Source organism: Onychostruthus taczanowskii, unplaced genomic scaffold, assembly GCF_017590055.1.
Source record: "Onychostruthus taczanowskii isolate IOZ18803 unplaced genomic scaffold, ASM1759005v1 scaffold42, whole genome shotgun sequence".
NCBI classification, from domain to species: domain Eukaryota; kingdom Metazoa; phylum Chordata; class Aves; order Passeriformes; family Passeridae; genus Onychostruthus; species Onychostruthus taczanowskii.
In genome coordinates, this window is record NW_024501682.1 from 6,423,026 (window position 1) to 6,444,490 (window position 21,465).

Below are 21,465 nucleotides of genomic sequence, written 5' to 3' on the forward strand. Positions count from 1 at the left end.
GAGCTTCCCTGCTGCTGCAGGCGCCGTGCAAGTTCCCGGGGTGGCTCAAGGAACTCGAGACAGGACACACGAGCCCTCCCTATGGATCTGTGCTCTGAATGGGAGGACAGGACAGACGGCTCACGGCATCCCGTTTTGGGATCCCTGGACTGAGCGGGCTGCAAGCCAGGATGCGGTAGCGCAGAGGCAGCTACCAGTCCCCTATATGCCGAGCAGAGCCCGCAAGGACCGCCAGCGGTCAGGAAGGGCCGGTGACCCTTTAAGCGGAGTCCCCGCCCCGTCCCGCCCCGTCCCGCCCCGTCGGGCCAATGTGCGCCGCGGCAGCCGCGCCGCTTGTTGCAAGTTTCCCGTGGCGGCGGTGCCGGAGGGAGCCCGGGGTGGTAGCGGGCCGCGGCAGCAGCGGGGCGCGATGCCCGATGCCCGCCCGGGGCTGACCGGGCGGGAGCGCTGCCATGAGCGGAGCCCGGTGCCTCGGCCAGGGAGCTCTGCCGTCCCGCAGTGAGCACTCTGCGCCGAGTGTCTCTTGTCCCCTGCAGCACGCTGCCAGCTGGTACCTCCCTCCTTTCTGAAGCGTAACTGAGGAGGGGGTGGAAGGCAGAGGAAGTTTGGTGCTCAGTTTTTTTCCGCAGGCTTTGGAGAGGGATCGCCTTTGCGTCCCAGCGCGGAGGGCTGCAGGACGGGGTGCGGTGGCGGAGGGCAGAGGGGCAGAGCCGGGAGCGGCCGTGCGGAGCCGTGCCCCGCCGCCGCGTACCTGGCGTGCTGGATGCGAGCTCCGCGCAGCTCCGCCGAGCGTAGCGGCAGCGGCGCGGCAGATGCAGATGAGTGCGTGTGTGTATGCTTAACCCTTTCTTGGCTCCTCGGATTTGTACCATGCTGAAGATCCTCACCAAAAAGCTCAGGAACCAGAGTTTGAACGAAATTCAACCTTTCCAGCTAAAGGTAAGAGAAGCCGGTTTTGTCTCGGTTGTTTTTTTGTCCCCTTCAGGTAACTAGTAAGAGGGCCTTGAGAAGCTGGAAACTTGCAGTGTTTATTATGCTGGGTCAGTTTCCTCTCAGCCAGTGTGCTCAGGAGGAACTGGCCTAGGCTGTATTCCTGTTACTTAAAGTCCCGTTCCTTTGCACTCAGAATTACCCTGCGCAATTCAGATAATGCAGAAAGGTGTATGAAGACAGATGCAACTGTCTGTTCTTTAGAATGTTTTCCTTTTGATGGGATTCACATTGTGTAGGCATTTGCCTAGATACCCTTGTACGTGGGCAATCTGTAGCCTCTCAGCCCTTTCTAGGCTAGAACCCCACTGTGCTAGGTACTGTACAAACATGATTTACCTAAAATGCCTTTCAGCTCGTTATTTGCATTTCTCTCTCTTCTGGTCCTAAGGCCAGAATCTGAGCTGAAGTTTGCAGGCTGGATCATTGCTTTGACCCATAGCTTTCCAGATTCTTCTTGTACATCCGTTTTTAATGTTTAAAATAAAACTGAGGACCACAGATTCAGGATAAGAACTGTCTAAGCCCTTCCTGCCAAATATAAAGAGGAATTTTTGAGCCATATACTGCGGGATAAAAATGGAGCCATGACGAATGAGAAAAAAATACCAGATCCTGATTTGGCAAAATTGTTGTGAACCAAGGGATATCCCCTGAAATCAGCAGAGTTACTCTGGTTTTGCACCAGTACTGTGGGAAGTGCAGCACCTGGCCCCAAATAAAAGAAGGGATCTGGGAAAAATAGCAGCCCTCGTTGCCTGAGTTGGGGGCTGGGGATTCGTATACCAGACTCTAGTGGAGTCTTTTGTATGTGTTACACAGAGGCTCATTGCCGTGTGGCTGCACTTCTGCGCAGTCACTCTGGACAGCCTGATGGCAACTTTGATGAAACATCAGCACTGTTTCTAACAAAGTTTGCTGTACTTCTTCCTCTGGGGATTGCACATTCTGTGGCTCTCAGGGGAGGCTGGGTTAGATTTTATTTTTGGAAGTAAAGTAAGGGCAATGCTGTAGGTTGTAGTGGATTGATTCAGTGCAGAGTATTTGCAGAGGCAGTGAGGGTTTTTTTAACACTGTGTTTCTGGGCCTTAGGCTGCAATCTCCTCCTTTAGCTTTATTGTTTGTCTCTTGGAGCCTCAGGTTGTGAAACCATGAGAATCTTTGGAAGGAGCTCTCAGAGGCAGATACAGCCTTCAGGATGCTTGGAGGCCTGCAGGAAAATGTGCATGAGTGGGCATCTGCAGCCATTTTGTTCATGTTAGTGCCAAGGTTTTGTGCTGCAGACAGGTGGTCTGCATTTTTGCAGGCTCAGTGGAGACAGTCAAGCTTGCACTGTGCCTTGCTTGCAAGGCTTTTGCATAGCCCATCAGAGCTGTCTTTGCAGCCTGCAGTGGGGAGTGCTACAATGACTGGTACACATGTGTATGGGCAGAAAGCCAGACTTGCAAACTCTGAGTTTAAATCTGTTTTGTAGGTCTTTGGGGACCATGTGCAGCTGCCTGGTCTTGGTTGAGCCTTGCAGCAGCATACTAATTGCTTAATGGAGTGTGCAGTGCTGTGTCTTAGGTGTTGGACCAGAGCTCCTTGCAGGTATGGACCCTGGGTAGGTGTCACAGGGGGTGAGCAGTGTGGAAGCTTCTGGTGGCTGTGCTGTGCATGGACCCTGTGTCAAGGCCAAATGTCCTGTACCATTTTGCTCTACTGCCCTCATGATGTGGGGCTGCCAGGCACTGACCAGACTCAGCCTTCTTGGCCTTGGTTTGTGTCTATGCAGGCCTGTACGTATTCTGGCTTGTATGGTCAATGCATTAGTTAAAAGGTCCAGTGTGCTGTCATTGAAACCTAGTGAAAACCTAGGTGAGAGCACAGAACCAGGTCTGTAGAGGTCTGTAGCCCTGTAAGTGGAGAATGAGCCTCAAGTTTGGATAGAGTAAGAATTGATCTACATTCACCACCCAAACCAAGTGCTTTCTGAGCTTTAATAACAGTGTGCTTAGCTGCTCATCTCCTTCATTGCCCACTTGCTTTAGCACTTTGGGTTTTTTGAGAAGTTCCCAAATTGAAGGAAAAGCAAGCTGCTGTTGTGCTTCTAGGTTACAACTGTACTGAAAATAGCCAAAGTTTCAGGAGACTGTCCTTGGGTAAACTGTCAACTCATTTTTACAAGTGTGGAAGATTTGACCAATCTTGGATTGGCATCAAGCTTTGGAAGTCTTTTCAGGATGAAATTTGTGCCCACTGTAAAGGTTTTATTTTTGTAAGAAGTGTCCCAAATTGGTTTAGTGTGGCTGTAATAGGTCCTCCTAGTTTTCCCCTGCTTGGAGAAGCTGAGAGGATGCCATGTCCTTCTGTAAGTGAAACCACAAAATATGCAATCTTTGGGTGTTGATGTAATGGACTTCTCTTTTTCCATTCTAAAGCTGGCCTTTAGGCAGTTGGCAGCTAGGGCTGCTCAGAGGACTTTGACTCGAGATGTGCTCGTGTCTCTCAGAAAGTGTCCTTCCATTTCCCTTTCACCAGAAGTCACCATGGTGAGAAGGGAAGGACTGACTGACACTTCACCTGATGTTGGGTTAGCCTGATCAGCCAGTAGTTTCTGATAAGGGTGGCTGGGCTGTCAGGTGTGTTAGGGTTCAAATTTGAGTGCCTTGCCTTGGAAGACAGCTGACCTTGCTTCACAGAATCCCAGAATGGGTAAGGTTGGAAGGAATCACAGTTCCAGAATCATCTGTTCCAGGTTCCCTGCTCAAGCAGGGTCATGGTAGAGCACATGGCACAGGATAGTGTCCAGACAACTCTTGAATATCTTTAGTGAGGGAGACTCCACAACCTCTCTGGGCTTGGTCACCTACACAGTAAAGAAGTTCTTCCTTGTGTTCAGGTAGAACTTCCTGTGCTTCTATCTGTTCCTGCCTGTTGCCCCTTGTCCTATTGCTCAGCACCATTGAGAAGAGCCTGGTTCCATCTTTTTGACACCCCCTCTTCAGGTATTTATATACATTGATGAGATTCTCTCTGTTGCCTCTCTTTGAAACTGTTGAAACTGACCAGGTCCAGATCCCTCAGTCTTTCCTGATAAGAGAGATGTTCCAGTCCTTTAATCATCTTTGCTACCCTCCACTGGACCCACTCAGGAGTTCCACGTCTCTCTTGTACTGAGGAGCCCGGAACTGGACACAGCACTCCAGGTGTGGCCTCACCAGGGCTGAGTATAGGGGCAGGATCACCTCCTCGACCTGCTGGCAGTGCTCTTCCTAATGCACCCCAGGACAGCGCTGCCCTCCTTGGCTGCAGGACATGCTGCCGGCTCATGGATGGCTTGTTGTCCAACAGGACCCCAAGATCGTTCTCCACAGAGCTGCTTTCCAGCAGGTCAGGCACAGCTGTCATCTGTGTGCTGGTCCATGGGGTTATTCTTCCTTAGGTGCAGGACTCTGCACTTACCTGTGTTGAATTTCAGAAGGTTCCTCTCTGCCCATCTCGCCAACCTGTCCTTCTGAAGGGCTGCACAGCCCTCTGGGGTATCAGCCACTCCTCTCAAATTTGTGACATCAGTGAACTCAATGAGGAGGCATCTGTCCCTTCATCCAAGTCATCGATGAATGAGTTAAACAACATTGAGCCCAATACTGAACTTTGTAGGATACCTCTAATGACAGGCCTTCAGCCAGACCATCTACCACTGATTATGACCATCAGCCAGTTCTCAATCCGCCTCACTGTCCACTCATCCCGTCCACACTTCCTGAGTTTGCCTATGAGGATGTTGTGAGAGACTGTGTTGAAAGTCTTGCTGAAGTCAATGTAGACAACATCCACTGCTCTCCCTTTATCCAGCCAGGTAGTTTTTTCCTTTTAGGAGGCAATTGGGTTTGTCAGGCATGACATTGGTAAATTCATGCTGACTACTCCTTGTCATCCATGTGGATAGACATGGCCTCCAGAATGAGGCATTCATTCTGGAGGCCAATCACACATTTCTGGGGATTGAGGTGAGGCACACTGGCTGGTGTTAGTTCTCTAACTCCTAATTCTTGCCTTTTTTGAAGACTGGGATAACATTTGCTTTTTTCCAGTTCTCAGGCACCTCTTGTGATCGCCATGACCTTCCAAAGATGATCGTGACTGGCCTGGCCATGGTATTTGCCTGCTTTCTCAACATTTGTGGAAGCATTTCATCAGAGCCTGTGGATTTGTGGATGTCAAGTTTTCTGAGGTGTCTTTTCCATTGGATACTTGTGCCCCTGTAGCAGGGGCAGCATGTCTGCTCCTGAGCTCATAGCACAGCCTGTTAGCTTAAGAGCTTCAGCTCTTCAACCTTCAGCTTCTGTGGCTCAATCCAAAAAAGGAGAGGGCATTGCCTGGTGCCTCAGTCTTTGGTCTACCACTTGCTTCAATGGTCTGGTGTTATTGGCTAGATATTAGGCCAAATCCAGGAACCTTTTTGGCTGCTTTTGAGCCAGAAGTGGGTCTGACTTTACAGGTTAAGGATCATCTTTGATAATGGCTGGCATGTTTCAGAGCAGTTGAGACAGGAGAAAAAAGTGAGATCAGGGGAGTGTCCCACACAGTAGTGAAATGCTTCAAAACCGGGAAAGTGAGAGGGACTTGTAACTCAATACCCGATTTTTTTTTTTTTTTGTGCTAGTTGTCCAGTATTACAGTCTAGTGTAGTTTTTTATTATTTTCTTTCCTAGTTTTAGACTTGTAGCCTTGAGAAGCACTTCCTGAACTATTAAGTTAGGCTGATCAAGGAGCTTTTAAAATGCATATCTTGGGCTTGCATGTGGGTTTGTGATGGAGTACTGATATTGAGCCCTTATAAGTGTTCTCTAACCAGCTCCATGAGCTTTCTGCAAATCAAATGTCTTATTCATCCCCACAATTTGGGGTAGGGGTTTCTCACACAAATGTGTTTCTTCCAAGTTTCTCTTTAACTCTTGGGGCCTTGCTATTTATGTAGTGGCTCAAGTGTGGGTGTCTGTTTTCTGAGCTTTGCTTGCAAGCAAGCTCCTTCGGGCAGGGAGCATCTGGCTGGAACAAGTCTGTGCATTGCCAGTCAAACTAAGCCCTTAATTAGTGGCCCTAGGTGTTATCAGAATGAAACAGTTGGATTGTGGTGTGTTAAAAAATTAACTGGCTGGAACATGCAGCTATAGAAGACTGAGCACTTTAAAGGTGGCAATTTAATTCCAACTTGCTGTTGACACAAACAACTTTGGAGGTGATACAACTGATGTTCTAATCAACAAAAGTTGTTAAATTACTTATGTACTTGGCATATTCACTTTGGTCGTGGGCAGACATAATACAGGTATGTTTGTCACTTCCTTAATGTTGATCAGTGATACAAAGTCAAATGTGAGTGTTCTGGTGACAGGGAACTCTTCTACATAACTTTAATCTTGTACTTGCTTAAAGGGAATTGTGTGTTAGGTGCTAACACAGCCACTGTGTCAGTTGTCTTCATGTACTCTTGCAGCTTATATGTGTGCATAAACACCACTGGGGGCCAGAAAGTCATCCCAGTTATTTTCTGCTGGCATCTCTACCTGGAATCAGCTATGAGACTCTGGTCTGGCTGGCTAGCCCTGATGGGCCACTGGGAATCTTCTTCATCCTCCCTGTATGAAGGGGATTCAGCTGGCTGTGCAAAGTGAACCTCAAGGCTGCAGGCAGTGAGTCCTGCAGTCAGCTTGTTACTCTGTGGAGTTGGGAGCATTATTTTTTTTCTCCTTAGACCAAAAAAAGGAGTGGAGTAGCAATATTATTGATGCACGGTGCGTATGCTTTCAAAGATCTGCATAAGTGCTCAGGCTTACTATGAATGAGGACAGGCTGATTTCTGCCTTCCTTTGGGCTGACTGCTTGTTGTGTGTCACAGGTCTTCGGCTTGGTGCAGGGAACATTCAGCTTTGTCTGCTGTGGTGTGTGCAGGTTTTCTCTCCTTTGTGGGTTTTTCAGCAGATGCCACAGGTTCAGTGCTCTAAAGCTAGAGGACTCCGTTTTACATTGAAATTTTGCTTTTCTTCCTGTTACACCAGCTGGCTAAGTTAGATGCTTCTGGTTTGTCATAATTTCAGCAAAGTCACAAATGCGTGAATCTAAGTGTGCAAGTACAGTTTTGACTTTTGGAGTAATGAATATGCGTGAAGTTAAACTTGTGATAATTTGGACTGGAAATATGTAGGTTTGTGGGTTAGAAAGGCTGTGATAGGTACTTAGCTAAGGCAAAGAGTAGAAGAGGCAATCCCAGTCACTTTAAGCCTTAGGTTTTTGAGACTTTTGCCTAAGGCATTGTAAAATAATAGGTTTGCAGTTCTTTCTACTTGACTTTGAAGATCTGAATCTTTGAGGGTTGTCATCTTTTCTGTGCAGACATTCAGCACTGATAATCTCCTGTAGTGACTTAATTCCAAAGAGTGATACTTCAGACAAATTGCAGATAACTACATATACAGCGTGATGGGGCATTTGTTGACATTGAGGTAGTTTGTTGAGACATTCTCTCAGCTGGCCTTTATGACTGATAGGAAACTGTGGACTAGCTTAAAAAAAGTCCACCTCCCAAAGGCACAAAGAAATCTCATTACTTTGTCTTGTATTTCCCAATTGGAGTTGGTTTTTATTTGAATGAAAAACTAAATTCTGAAAAGTCAGTGCTATGTATTTAACTTGGGGATTTCAGTGAAAATGGATTATTTTTCTTTGCTGAATAGTGCAGTTCTTCATTTCCTGCTGTCATGCATTGTTCTACAAGTTCCAAATTGTCAAACTGTTTGGGATGCTAAATGTCTTCTTGAGCACGTAAAGAGCTCATATTTGACATGAAAACAGAAAGCAAAACCAGGTCATTATTTATTTTAATTATATGGCTTTCACAAAAAAGTAGGTTCACCTTTTCTTTTATTGTAAAAAGCAAGGCATGCATCTGCTTAGGAGAATTCTGTGGAGTGGTGGGTGGGCAGAACACCACTCTACTGTAGTGTGTCAGCCTGGCCAGCTTCCCTGGCTGTTCCTGGAGCATGCCTGGGTTCACAGCAGTGTTGTTGGGCTTCCTCGGAATGGGAACCAAGGGCTGTATTCCCTTTTCAGTGGGAAATAACACTCCCACACACATTGTAGGCAGCGCCAACCCCTCCCACCCCCGTGCCTTTATCTGTAGCCCCTGTTCTCCTGTTGAGTGGGATTCAGGTTGCCGGGTGATCCAGCTCTTCCTAGCAACCGGCATCACAGGTATGTGTGTGCTGGGCTGCGCGCTGCCGCAGGAGCTGCTGTGCGTGGCCGTGGGCAGCGCCTGTCTGTGCTCCTGCCACCGCTGGCCAGCAGTCAGCCAGCCGAGCTGCTTGTGAATAGGCACCAGCACCACCCACAAGTACTCAGCGGGAACACCCAGGCAAGGATTTAGAGAAAAGCCAATTAGTTGTGACCTTTATCTGCGCTGAAAGCATTCCCTGCGCAGCGAACTCTGCTGTGACCCAGGCCTGAAAGTCGATGTAAAGGACATATGGCCCAGTGTGACCTGTGCAGAGCCAGTCTGGGCACAGGGCTGCCCGGGCTGTGGGGATGCAGCAAGCAGGTGAAGCACAGCTCTTCTGGTTGGGCATGGTCACTCCTTTGGGGTGGACAGCTCAGGGTCTCTAGGCATTTCTTCCCCCTCTTGGTGTGTTCTTGCTTTTTGTGCCCATTATAACCTCCTCTCTGCCATGGGCTGGTCTGTTTGGACACAGACTTGGCATCCATATGTGCCCCAGTCTATATGTCACACTGAATTGTTCAGTTCCTGTAGGACAGGCATTTTTAGGCTGGGGCATCTTAGGAGCTGGCTGAGGCAGAGGGAGCAGATCTTACATGATGAGTAGTAGGGTTGTTTTTTTGTTTTGTTGGTTTTTTGGTTTGTAGGGTTTTGTTGTTGTTGTTGTTTTAATCTCCTTTGTAGTCACTGCACACCAAGTGCTCAGCCAGGTGAACTTTTGCTGTCCTGTTGAGCAGCTCTAGCAGAACTGGAATGCCACAATAGAGTACCCTTGTAAAGAACTCACATGGTTAGTTCTCTGGACCATCCCTGATGGCTTTATGGAGGGTGAAATACCATGGATGCTTATGGAAACTTCCTCTTGGACTTGTATGTAAGAAAGTTATCTTGCTTGGTAGATTTGCACCGAAGTGGTCACATGGCTGCATGTGCAGTAATCCAAATCCTGGTTCTTTCTAGCTATTCTGTGTTAGCACAACAGAATGTCATCTAAGGGTGGCAGGGGCTAAAAGCCCAAAGAAGATTTTGGATTTTTTGAGTGCTTTACAAAGCAGCTGGTGTGGACCAGCCCCTTGTTTCTTTTGTTTCCAGCCCTCTCCCCCCTCAGTGCTCTTCTCCAGGCAGCTCGTCATCCAGGCTCAGCCTGCTGCAGGGAATCAGCTTGCCAAGGCCTGAGCTGTGGTCCTGGGAGCAGATCCATGTCTGTGCATCTGGCATGCACCCTTCACATGAGTGTTGTGAGCCAGCAGATGTGGTGAAACCTGGGGAAGTATCCCTAAGGCATGGTAGCCTGCTAGGCTGTGGGATGCCTTCCTCAAACAGCATGACTGGGTTAGTTGGTCCTTGTGCCCAGTAAACATGCCTGAGGAAAGCCTCTGCAGCTTTGCCTGGATTCACCTCCCCATCCCAGCTCCAGCATCAGACCATATGAGAAGAACTATGAGTTCAGGGCTTGAAACACTTTCTGAGGAGGAAAAGGAAACCAATTCCTGAGGTCTCCAGAGGAGGCTTTCATTAGTCATGTCTCCTGTTTCATGGATTGGTTCACCTGAGGTTTGCTGCCTGACTTCAAGGTAGATGGTCCTTATCTAAATTTAGATTTTTGAAAAGATGGGAGATGGCTGGTATTTGTGAGATGTCCAAATACCTCAATGTTCATAAATATCCACAATGAGAATAGGTGGGCCTTGGTTTCTGATATATCTAGGGACCAAACTATTGCTTGGTAGCTGATTAATTGATTTGTCTGGGCTACAAACCTGGTTTTGAGTCAGGATTTCAAGGAGATCACACAATTTGAGGTGTTGATAGCACAAAGATCCTATCCCTTCACACCTATTTTGTTCAGCAATCTGTCTCATCTTACCTCTTCCTAATGGGGTCACATTGTTTCCATGATGCATGCTGGTTTTTATTTAACTGATGTCCTTGCTTCTTGGCATGACACAATCTGCCAAGCTCTATATGGACATAAGATGAGAATAAAATTTCCTTTGGTTGAATGGGGAATTTCCCATCTTAAGGAAAGGTGCCAGACAGGCAGCTAAGTTCTCCAGTTTGCTAAGAGTGTGTCTGGATGTAAGCTGGAAAAATATAAAATAATCCTTCCATATCCTGTCACCCAGTTATTACACATAAAGCCAAGTGGTTATTCCAGACAGTTGTCTGCAGCTAGACTATTCTTGTGTGTGCTTTTTTTTTTTTTTAATATAGTTTTTTCTTTATTCCTATGAGTTGGTTATTCCAAGGGAATAAGTTTCTATGGCCAAAGGCTAATTAAGAGGAAAGAACAGAGGTATTTGGTGTGAAGCATATAAACTGAAATAATTTAGAGGCTTGAAAAATCAGCAGCTTCCATGTACACATTTTTTTTGTTCACAGAGAACCCCTTTTTGTTCTGGCTTGGACAGGGCAAATCACTTTTGGCAAGCCCCTCAGTGGTGTTTTGCAGAGGGCTGCAGTGCAGTGCAGCTTTTCCCATCTTGCCCCTGAACTGATATGTGGGGATGCTAATTTAGTATGTAGTGCTTGGACACTGCCTCAGTAGCACTCTGTGGTGGGGTGGGTTGGACCTGGCAGAACACTGTCACACTTTGCTGTGTGCATCCCCCTTATGTTGTGACATTGCAAGTAATTGCATGGTGCTCTGTTCTGCTTCCATGAATGGGATTTAGGAGCATCCATCCCATGTCAGACCTACAGTTTCCCCCAGTAGCCTATCCTCCTGAATTAGTAACCTAGTAAGTTTCTTCTGCCTAAACCTGTTGATTTTACACCACCATGTCTGTGTAGGGGTATTTACATCCAGAACATCCTGTGGCAGAGTATTTCACGCCTTAAGTGCACACTGCCAAATGATCACTTGTTATTTGTTTAGGACATACCTCATACTAATTTAATTTTGTGCCTCCTGTCCTGTATATTGGAGAAGAGAGTGAATATTCAAATTCTGTCTTTGTGAGTATTCAAATTCTGTCTTCTTTTCTAGGTCACCCCTCCATGTGTGGGATGATCTGACAACCCATTTGTCAGATTTTCCCAACTAGGAACCGCTTGGAATCACAAAATATTTACCAGAAAAGGATCTGGTGCAGTGAGAGACATTGCAAGTTGTGACATGCTCCTGACTCTTACTTTGAAGGTGCCTGACCAGACGGATCAAAGACCTGGTCTGAAAGGATTAACCTACTGGTTTGCCCTCTGATAAAACACAAGAAGTTTGGTGTAAATCCATAGAGATGAAACAGCTCTCATCTGCTTGCACTCAGAGGGGTTAATGTGAGATTTTGAGGGGAGGAGAAGCCTGAAATGTCTCATGTGCTCCAAATGTATTTTCCAGCCTGACTGTAAGGCATTGTTCCTTGTGTTTGCAAATGTGGCTAATGTAGTTCTTTATGGCTGAGCAGAGGTGAGTGTCGAGTGAGGTCTCCCAACACAAGCAGCTTCTCCTTAGCTAAGGAAGTATCTCAGGGCAAAGGCAGTTGCCCTCTGAGTCTTTTGAGTAGGGAGTGGAAAAACTGTTACCAGATGTGGTGTTTATGCCAGCTGCTGTCAGCCGTGCTTCCCTGGTTGAGGGGGCTCATGGAATGCTGAGGAGCTGCTGTAAACTGCCTGAGAAGTTGGCCTGTGCAAAGAAACCTTTTCCCATCACAGCCATGTAGTAACTGAGCTAGGCTGATGGGATGGGGTATGGGTCGGGAGGGGGGCGTATTTAAATCCCCGTGGCCAAGGCTGGAATGGTTGGCAGTGGTGTGAGCAGCGAGCTCCCGTCCTCTCTCCTAATTTAAATGCATTACAGATAAGATCAGCTATTAGAGGTGCCTCTCGAGTTCTAGGTGTCCCTTGTACTGTCTTCCTCTTATGTCTGAGAGGGTTTTAAGCCTCTGATAAATAGTGTTGCTTTTAATCTGACTATTTGGAGCTGAGGTTTAGCAGCGGCTGTAAATTACAGATGGAGCTAAGTCACTGTGTTTTAGTGCAGCGTGGATGAGGCCCTGTAAAGAAGGTCTTTAATCCTTCAGGATCCTTTTTGTCTTCCTGGACTGCTGTGCTTTGTGGTGTCAACCCTGCTGAGTGACGCTGCTCCTGCCGGGTGTGAGCCAGGCGATTGCCAGGGCTCCAAGCTGAGAGCTGTCAGGGGAGTGGAGCTCCTTTGCAAAGGGATCTCTTTGCATCACAACTGCGTTGCTGCTTCTTTCTGATACGTTTCTTTGTTCTCATCTGAGCTATGTTGTCTCCCCTCATGGGATGAGAAAGCTAACACGTGAACGCCACCCTCATAAGAATCCTTGAAATTTGTGTAGGAATTAGCCATAGCTCTCTTTATTGCAGTAGCAAAGCTATAAGTAGAGTAACAGAGCTGTTGAGAAGCTCATAGTGTGGTTCTGTCACATGCAGGTGACTGCCAGCTGGGGCAGGCTGGGCTGGGTAGCTGCGAGGAGCAGAAGCTGAGTGTGGGAGGAATGTAGGAGGTTGGTGGGACACTTACTGGGCAGTGGCACAGCTGGGAGCTTTATGTGCAGGTAGAAGTGGAGTTGGAGGAGTGTATGGTTTCAATGGTTGTAGCAGAGCTATAAGCCTCAACTAGCCTCTTAAGCTAACAACATAAGGATAGTTGAAAATTTTGTAAAAGTTCTTGCTACCAGAAGGAGTGATGCATATCACAGCACGGAGCTGCACCATTCCCCTGGCTCCCATGCTGAAGTGGTCTTACTTTGGAACTCAGTGGTCTGGGAAGTCAAGAAGGAAATTGAAGGTTTAAAGACTCTACTTCCGTGGTAACACCTTTGTTACCAGACCCCATCCATGTGCTGAGTGAGGGCTGTAGTGACTTTATCTCTGTTTTTAACAAGTGAAATTATAACATTGAAACCATGGCTCCAAACATGACTGCAGCTATGTTTTATCAGAGATGTTCTTGTTCTCATGGTGGCTTTGAGGATAAATAAACTTAATAGTGTTCTCTCAGATTTGGAGTATTTTGTGTGGTAAGGAACAGAGTCTGGGTGTTTTTTGTCTAGGAGGCCTTTTAAAGACTAAGTTTTTAATTGATAGCATTCATTTTGTGCCTTTTGTTGTCACAGAAGTGTGATGCCTGATAGGAGGAGTGAGTGCCTCTATATGGGTGCCTATACCACTGGTAGAACTAAGTCTGTTCTAGGCTGTTTGCAAGTAATTATTTCTATTTCAGATGGAATTTAAAAGCTTGATCTTAGTTTTATTCTTGTAACAATATTTGCCCAGAGTTCCTGAGAACAGACCCAGGGTGGGTAGGAGTCTCAATTGCAAGCATCAGCTGTATTCACTTCCCTGGGACTGGGGAACATGGGCTATCTGCTTTCTGGTGCCTGTGCACACCAAGTGTTCAAGCACCGTAGGCTCACTGGTGGTGTAAACATACTTTTCTGGATTAATGGTAAAGCACTGGGACTTACTGGGTTTCTTGGGGTTTTTTTGTTTGGTTGGTTTCTGTTTTGTAAACCCTCTGGTGTTTTTATCTTTACTTTCCTTCTGAAAAATCATCTCAGCTTAGCCCTGGGAAGAGCAGGGGAAGATTTTGAAAAAGAGGTTTGTACACTCTGACTGCTGCAAAGAGAACTAATGTGGGGCACATGAGAGAGTGCAGAGAGTCAGCTGTGTTGGCGTGAACCGTGTTTTGACCAGTGAAAACAGCAACCCTTTCCAGGGCTGAAGCCAGCCCCACTGCACTTGTCTGCATAGAGTCCTCTGGCTTACTCTGCTTGCAGATGAGGATCCCCAGCACTAGGGTAGTGTATCTCTGCTTTAGTTCTAGTCAGATTTGTCCACAGGTGCCATTTCTTTCCAGAAGCTGTAGACAGTATGGTCAATACACACCTATGTATTTGTGGAAGTGCAGGTGGATGAGGGAGAGGATTTAAAATGGTAAGAGGACCAAGCATGTGCCTCCTCACACCCGTGCACCACTCATATCCTTACTGTTCTATGTAGGCCTTGTGCCTTCCTTTCAAGATCTAGGTAACCCAATTTAAGCCCATGCTTCTGGAAATGCAGGTCAGTCATTGCTCCTCAGAACAGAAGCTTGGCTTCCATGTTCTTTGATTAATGACTGCCACCTCTTGCATGACAACCGTGTTTGACTGTTTTTGTTCAGCACTGAACAAAAATAATAACTGTATTGTTAAAACATTGCAGATTTGTCTACCTGGAGTGACTCTCTGCTTCCCTCACATCTGTGAAACCACTGACAATTAATACACTCCAGGCTCATGCAGAAGCTGGCATTCCTACAACAGGAATTTTGCTGTACTTGGCATAGGTAGGGCTTAGAAAACAAGGGCCTCAGGGAATGCTGTATCCCACTGGCCCATCCCGGCTTTCATTTACCCAACAGCTGCTCTGTCAAGCAGGACCATGTTCAAGGGTTATGAGCCTTGGATTTGATTGTAGCCATGTGCAAGGAAATGGTGAATAGAGTTTGAAGGCAGACCTACAGTGATAATTAAAGAGGAACATAGTAACATGGAAAAAATATTCTAGAAGAGCTTTTCCAAACCAGGACGGTTCTTGCTGGGAATTTAGCTGTTGAAGGACCCCAGCTGTAAACCCCAGATATAGCCTGGGCAGTCACATCTCATATGTGGGTGTTTGAAGATTGAACTGAACTTTTAACTTGGCAACTTTTCTTCAGGAGACAACCAGCTTGTTGTACTAGCATATATTCTTCCTGATATTCACTGAATATCTCTCAAAATTAAAGGAGATGTTGGGAAAGGAGTTGCACATTAATTTGAAGGTCTTTTGACTCATTCCTTCCTTCTTCCTAATGTTCCATGGCTCAAAACTGCCTTTCAGTGTCCCATCTACCTTGTTTTCCAACTCTCTCTAATTCAGAGTCTCTTATAGTTGGCAGGATGGCACCTCCCTCATTCAAGATCAGGCAGTGTCCCGTGGCAACTGTACCAGTTGTTGACTTGGAAAAATAACACTAGGGAAATTCAGTGAAATGTTTTTGCTAAAGCCAAGCAATGGAAATGGAGAAGAGCCAGCAGCAGAGCCCTTTGCTGTAGGTTGCCCATGTCTGTAGCAGCTGCTCTGTAGGCAGTGTGGCAGGGGGGAGGTGAGTGAGTACTGGTTTCATTTCTCCAGTCTGAAGTCTGAAGAAATGGAAATCAGTTCCCCATCACAGAGATACCAGTAGTCGTTGTTGAGCTCATCCATTGCTTTCTGGTTTTGTGCCAGGAACCGGGGTGTGAGACCAACTTAGCAGAGTCTCTTTCCAGGGCTCTTGGAAGGGACTTCACTTAGTTGCAGAGATTCCCTGGAGTGGCTGGCCTGAAGTGAGCAAGCCTGGGTCACAAACAGCCTTGTATGTGCAGCACAGGCAGTATTGGCCTCTGCCAGGGAAACTGCCTCCCTGGAGGTAAACTCCCTCCTTCACACCCTCCTTTGCTCCCAGAGGGAGATTGGGAATGATGCCCTCCAGCCTGTGTGCATTCTTCATTCAAGCTGGGAACAAGGGGTTGCCTGTGATCAGTTGTATCTTTGTATTATCTCTTCCTCATGAACATACCTATGCTGAACCAAACCATGCTGTTGGTATTTTAGGTTTTTGGGACAATGCAGCCTTTAAGTGGAGCCTGGTGGGAGAGTTTTAGTCTGTCTTAAATTTGAGATTTCTTATCCTTTCTAAGCTCACAGATGATTTTTAATGTCATTGCTTTTGATTGTATGATAGCAGGATAATTTCTCTTCTGGAAGCCAAACCAAGAGGAACTCCACCTTAACATAATGGGACTTTTTAATTATCTGAGGTATTTCAGAGCTTTAGACTTTGAGGGTGATGTGACCCTTTAGGACCTGGACAGTTTCAATTGCAGTTTGTTACTCAGTTGACAAGCAGCAGTGTCATCAGAAGGACATATTTTTCTGTCTCTAGTTTATTTCTTGTATCTCCTAATTTGTCTTTCATGTTAAAACTCCCTCAGAAGTGTAAGCTTTACTCTTAAGTTTTCCTTAAATACCATCTGGTTATTTTACACCAAGCTGTATTTCCTTACTAGAGATGGATGAAAGATGAAATGCATGGGGAAGTCAGTTTGTTTCTGTCTGGAACAGAAGAAGTCCTTATCCTGACTGAAGGTGTGTCAGGTGCCTGAGCTGAAGTTCCCAGGTGTAACACTGGGTGGTCCTCATCAAGAGGAGGCTGCTTTCTGATGCATTTACTGAAGAAAGACTGAAGGGTGGATCACCACCTGTCCTTTGGATTTTGGCTTCTTTTGTGCCATAGGTTGTAAACATTTACACATTTATGTGAATTGAAGAAATTTTTTTTTTCCCTATTCTTTTCAATTTTGCATGTTAAGGCAGAGAGTGTGTTGGGCAGAGTCCTGGCAACTTTTCTAGTTGTTCCAGCTTGAGCAAGAGCTTGGACTATTGTGACACCAAGAGGAGTCTTTCAGTCTAAACAGTTCTACAATTGATGTGCTGTGAATGAAGCCATGATCTGGTGGGACTTTTGACGTGAAGTTTTTGAATCTTCTGCTACAGCAGTGTCACAGTTCTGAATTTCTGAGGAAAATGAGGCTGTGCTGCCTTGGACAAAAGTAAATCTGTGGCTAATATATGGGAGGCTGGAGGCCTGAACACAGTACTGCTGTGTTTAGTGAAATGTTTTTGAATGTTTAGGAGAGGGTACTGTTAAAGCCTGGGAAGAGTCAAAGGATAAAGTATTTATCTCCAACTAGTCAGAGCATTAGTCTTTGATTCCATAGATCTCTAGTTTTTGGAAAGTCTTGTTATCCAGACTGGCAGAGAATATATTTTTTTTTTTTGATCTTCCATTAATCTTTGCCTGTCTGAGGTATTGTGGCAAGGAGTTTCAGGTAAAAAATTTCAGCTCTGCAAGATTAATGGTTAGCCTGCTATGAATGGTGGTTCTCTGTTGGGGGACATGAGAGCTAGAGTCTCTTGTTTGAAAGATTTTCCTTTCAGGTGCTCTGAAGAAAACCTCTAGCAGAGTGTTTAAGGCAACTCACAAGGGTATTGGTCTGGTTGCCTGAGGGACTGGGGAGGGCTCAGTAGAGGAGAGTTATCCATATGAGGCCAAGGGATGGTAAAATTTCACTTGTACAGGAAAGAGTGAATATTTTGGGAGCCTGTGACCTTCAAACCAGAGACCTTCAAACGTCAGTCGTTGACTCAAATTGAGCTCCTATCTTAAGCATCTCAAGCCAGTGACATTGTGCAGTAGCTGTTTGACCTGCATGTGCTAGATGTCATTGGTTTTTTTTTTGGAAGCAGTGCCATGCCATATATTGACATTCACATTGTACAGAAACTGAAGCTGCTAGGTTTCCCACACGGAGCTGCTAAACCTCCCTGAAAACCCTGCCATGTCCAAATGAAAGGTTTTTATGTGGGAATGAGGCACAGACTAAGGTCAGTACCTCTCGAGTTAGAAAGGGAGCCTTAGCTTTTATAACGGAGACAGGACCTCTGTCTGTCTGTACAGCAGCTACACAATGGCACCTCAGTGTCAGCTGTCCCCTCTGTGAACTACCATGGTACAAACAAGGTATTATACCTGCTCTGGGGACAACTAGAAGTCTCTGTGTTTGGCAGTGTTCCTCAGTGCCAGCTGCCTTTATTAAATGATGCATGTGTGTGAACACATACAAGAAAATTGTAGTTGTAGAAGGAAAAACAATGTCCTCCGTTTACTTCAGGAATATCTGCACCGGGGATAAATCTGCAATCTGACTTGCCTGATTCATCTTTTGACAGTTGAGAACATAGTTTAAAGACTAGCAAGGAAGGAAAATATATTTTGATTTCTCAAAGGGCAATGTAAATACAGAAGGGTGAAAGGTAGCTTTAAAGAAGGAGGGGGGAAAAAAGGTGTCAACATGCTTTTGAGGGGAACAAAATGCCACAAACACAATCCTGGAGGATAGTCACAAAATAGGTGTGTTGATTTAATAGCTGTCAAATTCAGTATCAGTCAGAATTTCTCAACTATCACTATTTCTCTGCATCAGCAGTGTGTCTTTCATAGACACCTAGGTAAGTGTAGCTGCTCTTTTGTGTCTTTGGGTTTCTGAAACACTACAAAGACATCTCCCCAGGGTGCTGGAGGTATAATGGGTCCAAATCAGTGTAATGGCTGCATGCTTGCCCCCTCTTCGTAAAAGTCAAGCACAGTGCATCAAAGGTGTAAAATGGAAATGGCATGTAACCTTTTGAAATGTACTGCCATTAGATTCTGTTGTCAGCAAGTATTTTGAGGCAGCTAAGAATGATGGCCATGTTTGTTATTCTGAATAAAAAGGTGTAAGAAATAATGAAGTTCATCTTGCCATGATCGTGTTATTCCAGAACTGTTTCTTATAAAGGTTTCTTTTAAGTATTGCATTTTCCTTTGACTCACTTGGTTTTGGCTGCTGCCAGAGACACATACTAAGCTGTGTAGCTCAGTGGTTTGATCTAATAACTTCCAGGTAGGCTCTATGCAGCTGAACAAAAGTCACTTTAGTAACAAGGTAGGTGGGATTTCCTCTGTGTAAGAAACTCAGAAGCAGTGCGATCTATCTGACCTATAAAAGCTTGGTTTCAGATATCTAAATCCTCTCAGCTACCAGGTTTGTTCAGTGTTAGACATCTTTTGAGGGAGTAAGTGGCTTGAAGTCCATTGGCTGACACAGAGCAGATGTTCCTGAAAAGTCTTGACATTGACAAAATATGTGAATTGTTAATCTTGGAGCATTCAAAGGTGTTCAGTGGTACTGTAAATTATATCCTGGAGGGGACAGCTTAACAGTATTGTCTGTGTTTCTGTGAAATCATGTTTCTTTTATTTCTATTAAATACTTCAGGGCTGTCCTGTAGGAAAGCAAGGTGAGTCTGTTCTGTGGTGGATTGTGTGTGAACTTCAAGGGGGAGGTGTGGGTACATACACAGGATGGCTAAAGCTAATGTGCCACTTCCATTTGTGGGTGCCTTGCAAGTGCTGTTGACAGGATGTGTCTTTATCTCGGCAGTGGAGATTTTGGAGATTCAGTTATTCACGTGATGTGGATGTGGTAGGCCATGATGGTTGTAAGCTACATGTCTGGGAAGTGAAAAGCAGGATATTTTGTACTTGGGAAAGATCTGGCAGGGCAGCGTGGTGGAAACAGCAGTAGTCCATGTGTTGTGTGAAGATATGATGGGAGATTGGGGCTGGGATAGAGGATGTGTATACAGGAAGGTGCTATGGCTGGGCGTGTGTGGTTAGGTGGGGTGGATGCCTCCAGGATATGAGAGGGGGAGGGTGGGGGAAGTGGCTTGGGCAGCAATATTCAGTGTACATGATGAAGCCTTTTCTTTCTCCTTGTCCCCTAGATCTCCTATCCCCCAAGTGATGAGGACAGCGATGACTCTGAGGGAGAGAACCAGGAACTTGCTCAGATCGACAGAGGTAAAGGGATGAAGATAGAAGGATCCCGGGATACTACGGCTGAAGTCAGTTTTTCTTTTCACTCATGCTCTTGCAAGTGCCTCCTTTTCAGTCCCCAATGTACCACAATCAGATGCATTAAATCAGTCACCTTTGAAGTATTTGGGACCTCACAGACCTCACAGGGAGAGGCTGGTATTATCAGATGCTGCAGTTGCATTTTTACTACCAGAAATAGACATTGTTATCTATGTGTTCAAGTCCCAGTGCTGGAGGCATGGGGCAGAGATGGTCCACAATTGTGCCAGCAGGAGAGCTGGGACTAAAAATTTATCTTCTATTCCGTGCTTTTGCACTTGTGTCATCTTTGTTCTGGGTTTCCTCATCCTTGCTATTTTGAGTTTTAACCTTCAGTTTATTCATTCCCCTGGACTCATTATTTGATCATCTTTCTCCCTTCCTCCTAGACTGTTGGTATTGTGCAGGCCTATTCTTGCATCTAGTGAGAGTCTTTGATAGAGATGATACAGGTGCTCTGCTGGTGTTTTTGGTCTTGATATGAAGTTGCTTAGAACTGCAGGTGAAATCTGTAGTAAATGCATCTCTTAAATTACACTAAGTTTGCCATTAGTGTGTGCCCTGTGCCCGGGCTGAAGCAGATTCTTATGCAGAGGAAGCAGAAGTTCAATTCCTGACCACAGGACATGTCCTGTTAGAATTCAAATCCCTGTTCCATATGCTTATGCTTAGCATAAAAAGACATCAGCAGAAGAGATAAAGCATGCCTAGCTTGTAACTGAAGACAGGCTCTCTTGTGTGACAAGTCTTGTGACAGAGGACTTTGATTTCCAGAAACCAGATCTCATTTATTTGAGCCATAAAGGTGACACTTAAGGTAGTGTAACTTACTTGGCTCTTCTGCCCTGAGAACTGGTAACTAGAAATTCATGTTTTTGGCTAGAGGCAAGTGCCTAGCAATACATTTGTAGGCTTGTCTCCACCTTGAGGAGGTGAGGTGGGTGACAGATCTGTGTTCTTTCTCTGGAGCTAGACTTCCAAGTGATGGTTTGAAAGGGGATGGCCTTTAGCAGTCTGGTCTGAAAAAAGTCTGGAAACTTGCAAAGGGAAGCATTCAGCTGGGGGTCGTTTCATCTGGGGAAGAGAAGGTGGAGAAACAGCTCAGAAGTTTACTTGGGAGCAGATGAAAGCAGCAGGTCAGGAGAAAACATGCCCATTTTATATGGGCTGTGGGACACAGATCTGCTCTGCCACTTCTCAATCTCCTCCTCCCTCTAGAAAGAAGACGGAGTTGTAGCCTGACTCCTCTGGCCACCAACCAGCTCCAGAACCAGGAGAGCCAATGCTGCAAGGTTCGGGCCCTCTTCCATGCCAGCCTTGACCGCCACAGCTCGGAAGAGGAGCTGGAGCGCATCAACCGAGAGTTTGCCGCGGAGAAGCGGAAGTGGTCCCAGGTCAGCCGGCTCACCTGCTGCAGCGACGGCAACAACACCTCCTCCAGTGACGAAGAAGTGAAGAACTTGTGCGCCATGTCCTTCCAGCCCGTGGCAGAGCAGGGCGATGGCCTCCAGGCCAGCCCGAGCCCCGTGCTGTTCAGTGCCTCCCCTCCCAAGAGACTCCAGCCCCTGGTGCGCAGCCCGGCCTCCGGATCTTTAATCTTCACAAGCGTTGGGGCGGGCCTTGAGCAAGTCATGCCTTGTAAGAGACATCGACAGGGATATGGGGATAAGGTCAGCCGGCCCAGCCTTGACCTGGAAAAAATGCAGCAGGTAAGGCAGAACTTCAT

At 46.2% G+C, this 21,465-nt stretch overlaps 1 protein-coding gene across 4 annotated transcripts in view; it reads left to right on the forward strand.

Moving 5' to 3' along the window:
- The first annotated feature begins 334 nt into the window (after positions 1-334).
- LOC121340710 overlaps positions 335-21,465 on the forward strand; it is a 60,243-nt gene continuing 39,112 nt past the window's right edge. For all 4 annotated transcript variants that reach the window (XM_041413640.1, XM_041413641.1, XM_041413642.1 and 1 more), the window contains exons 1-3: positions 335-939; positions 19,607-19,682; positions 20,958-21,448. In XM_041413640.1, coding sequence (XP_041269574.1) covers positions 835-939; positions 19,607-19,682; positions 20,958-21,448 — 672 coding nt within the window. In that variant the 5' untranslated portion in view covers positions 335-834. The remainder of the gene's footprint in view (positions 940-19,606; positions 19,683-20,957; positions 21,449-21,465) is intronic.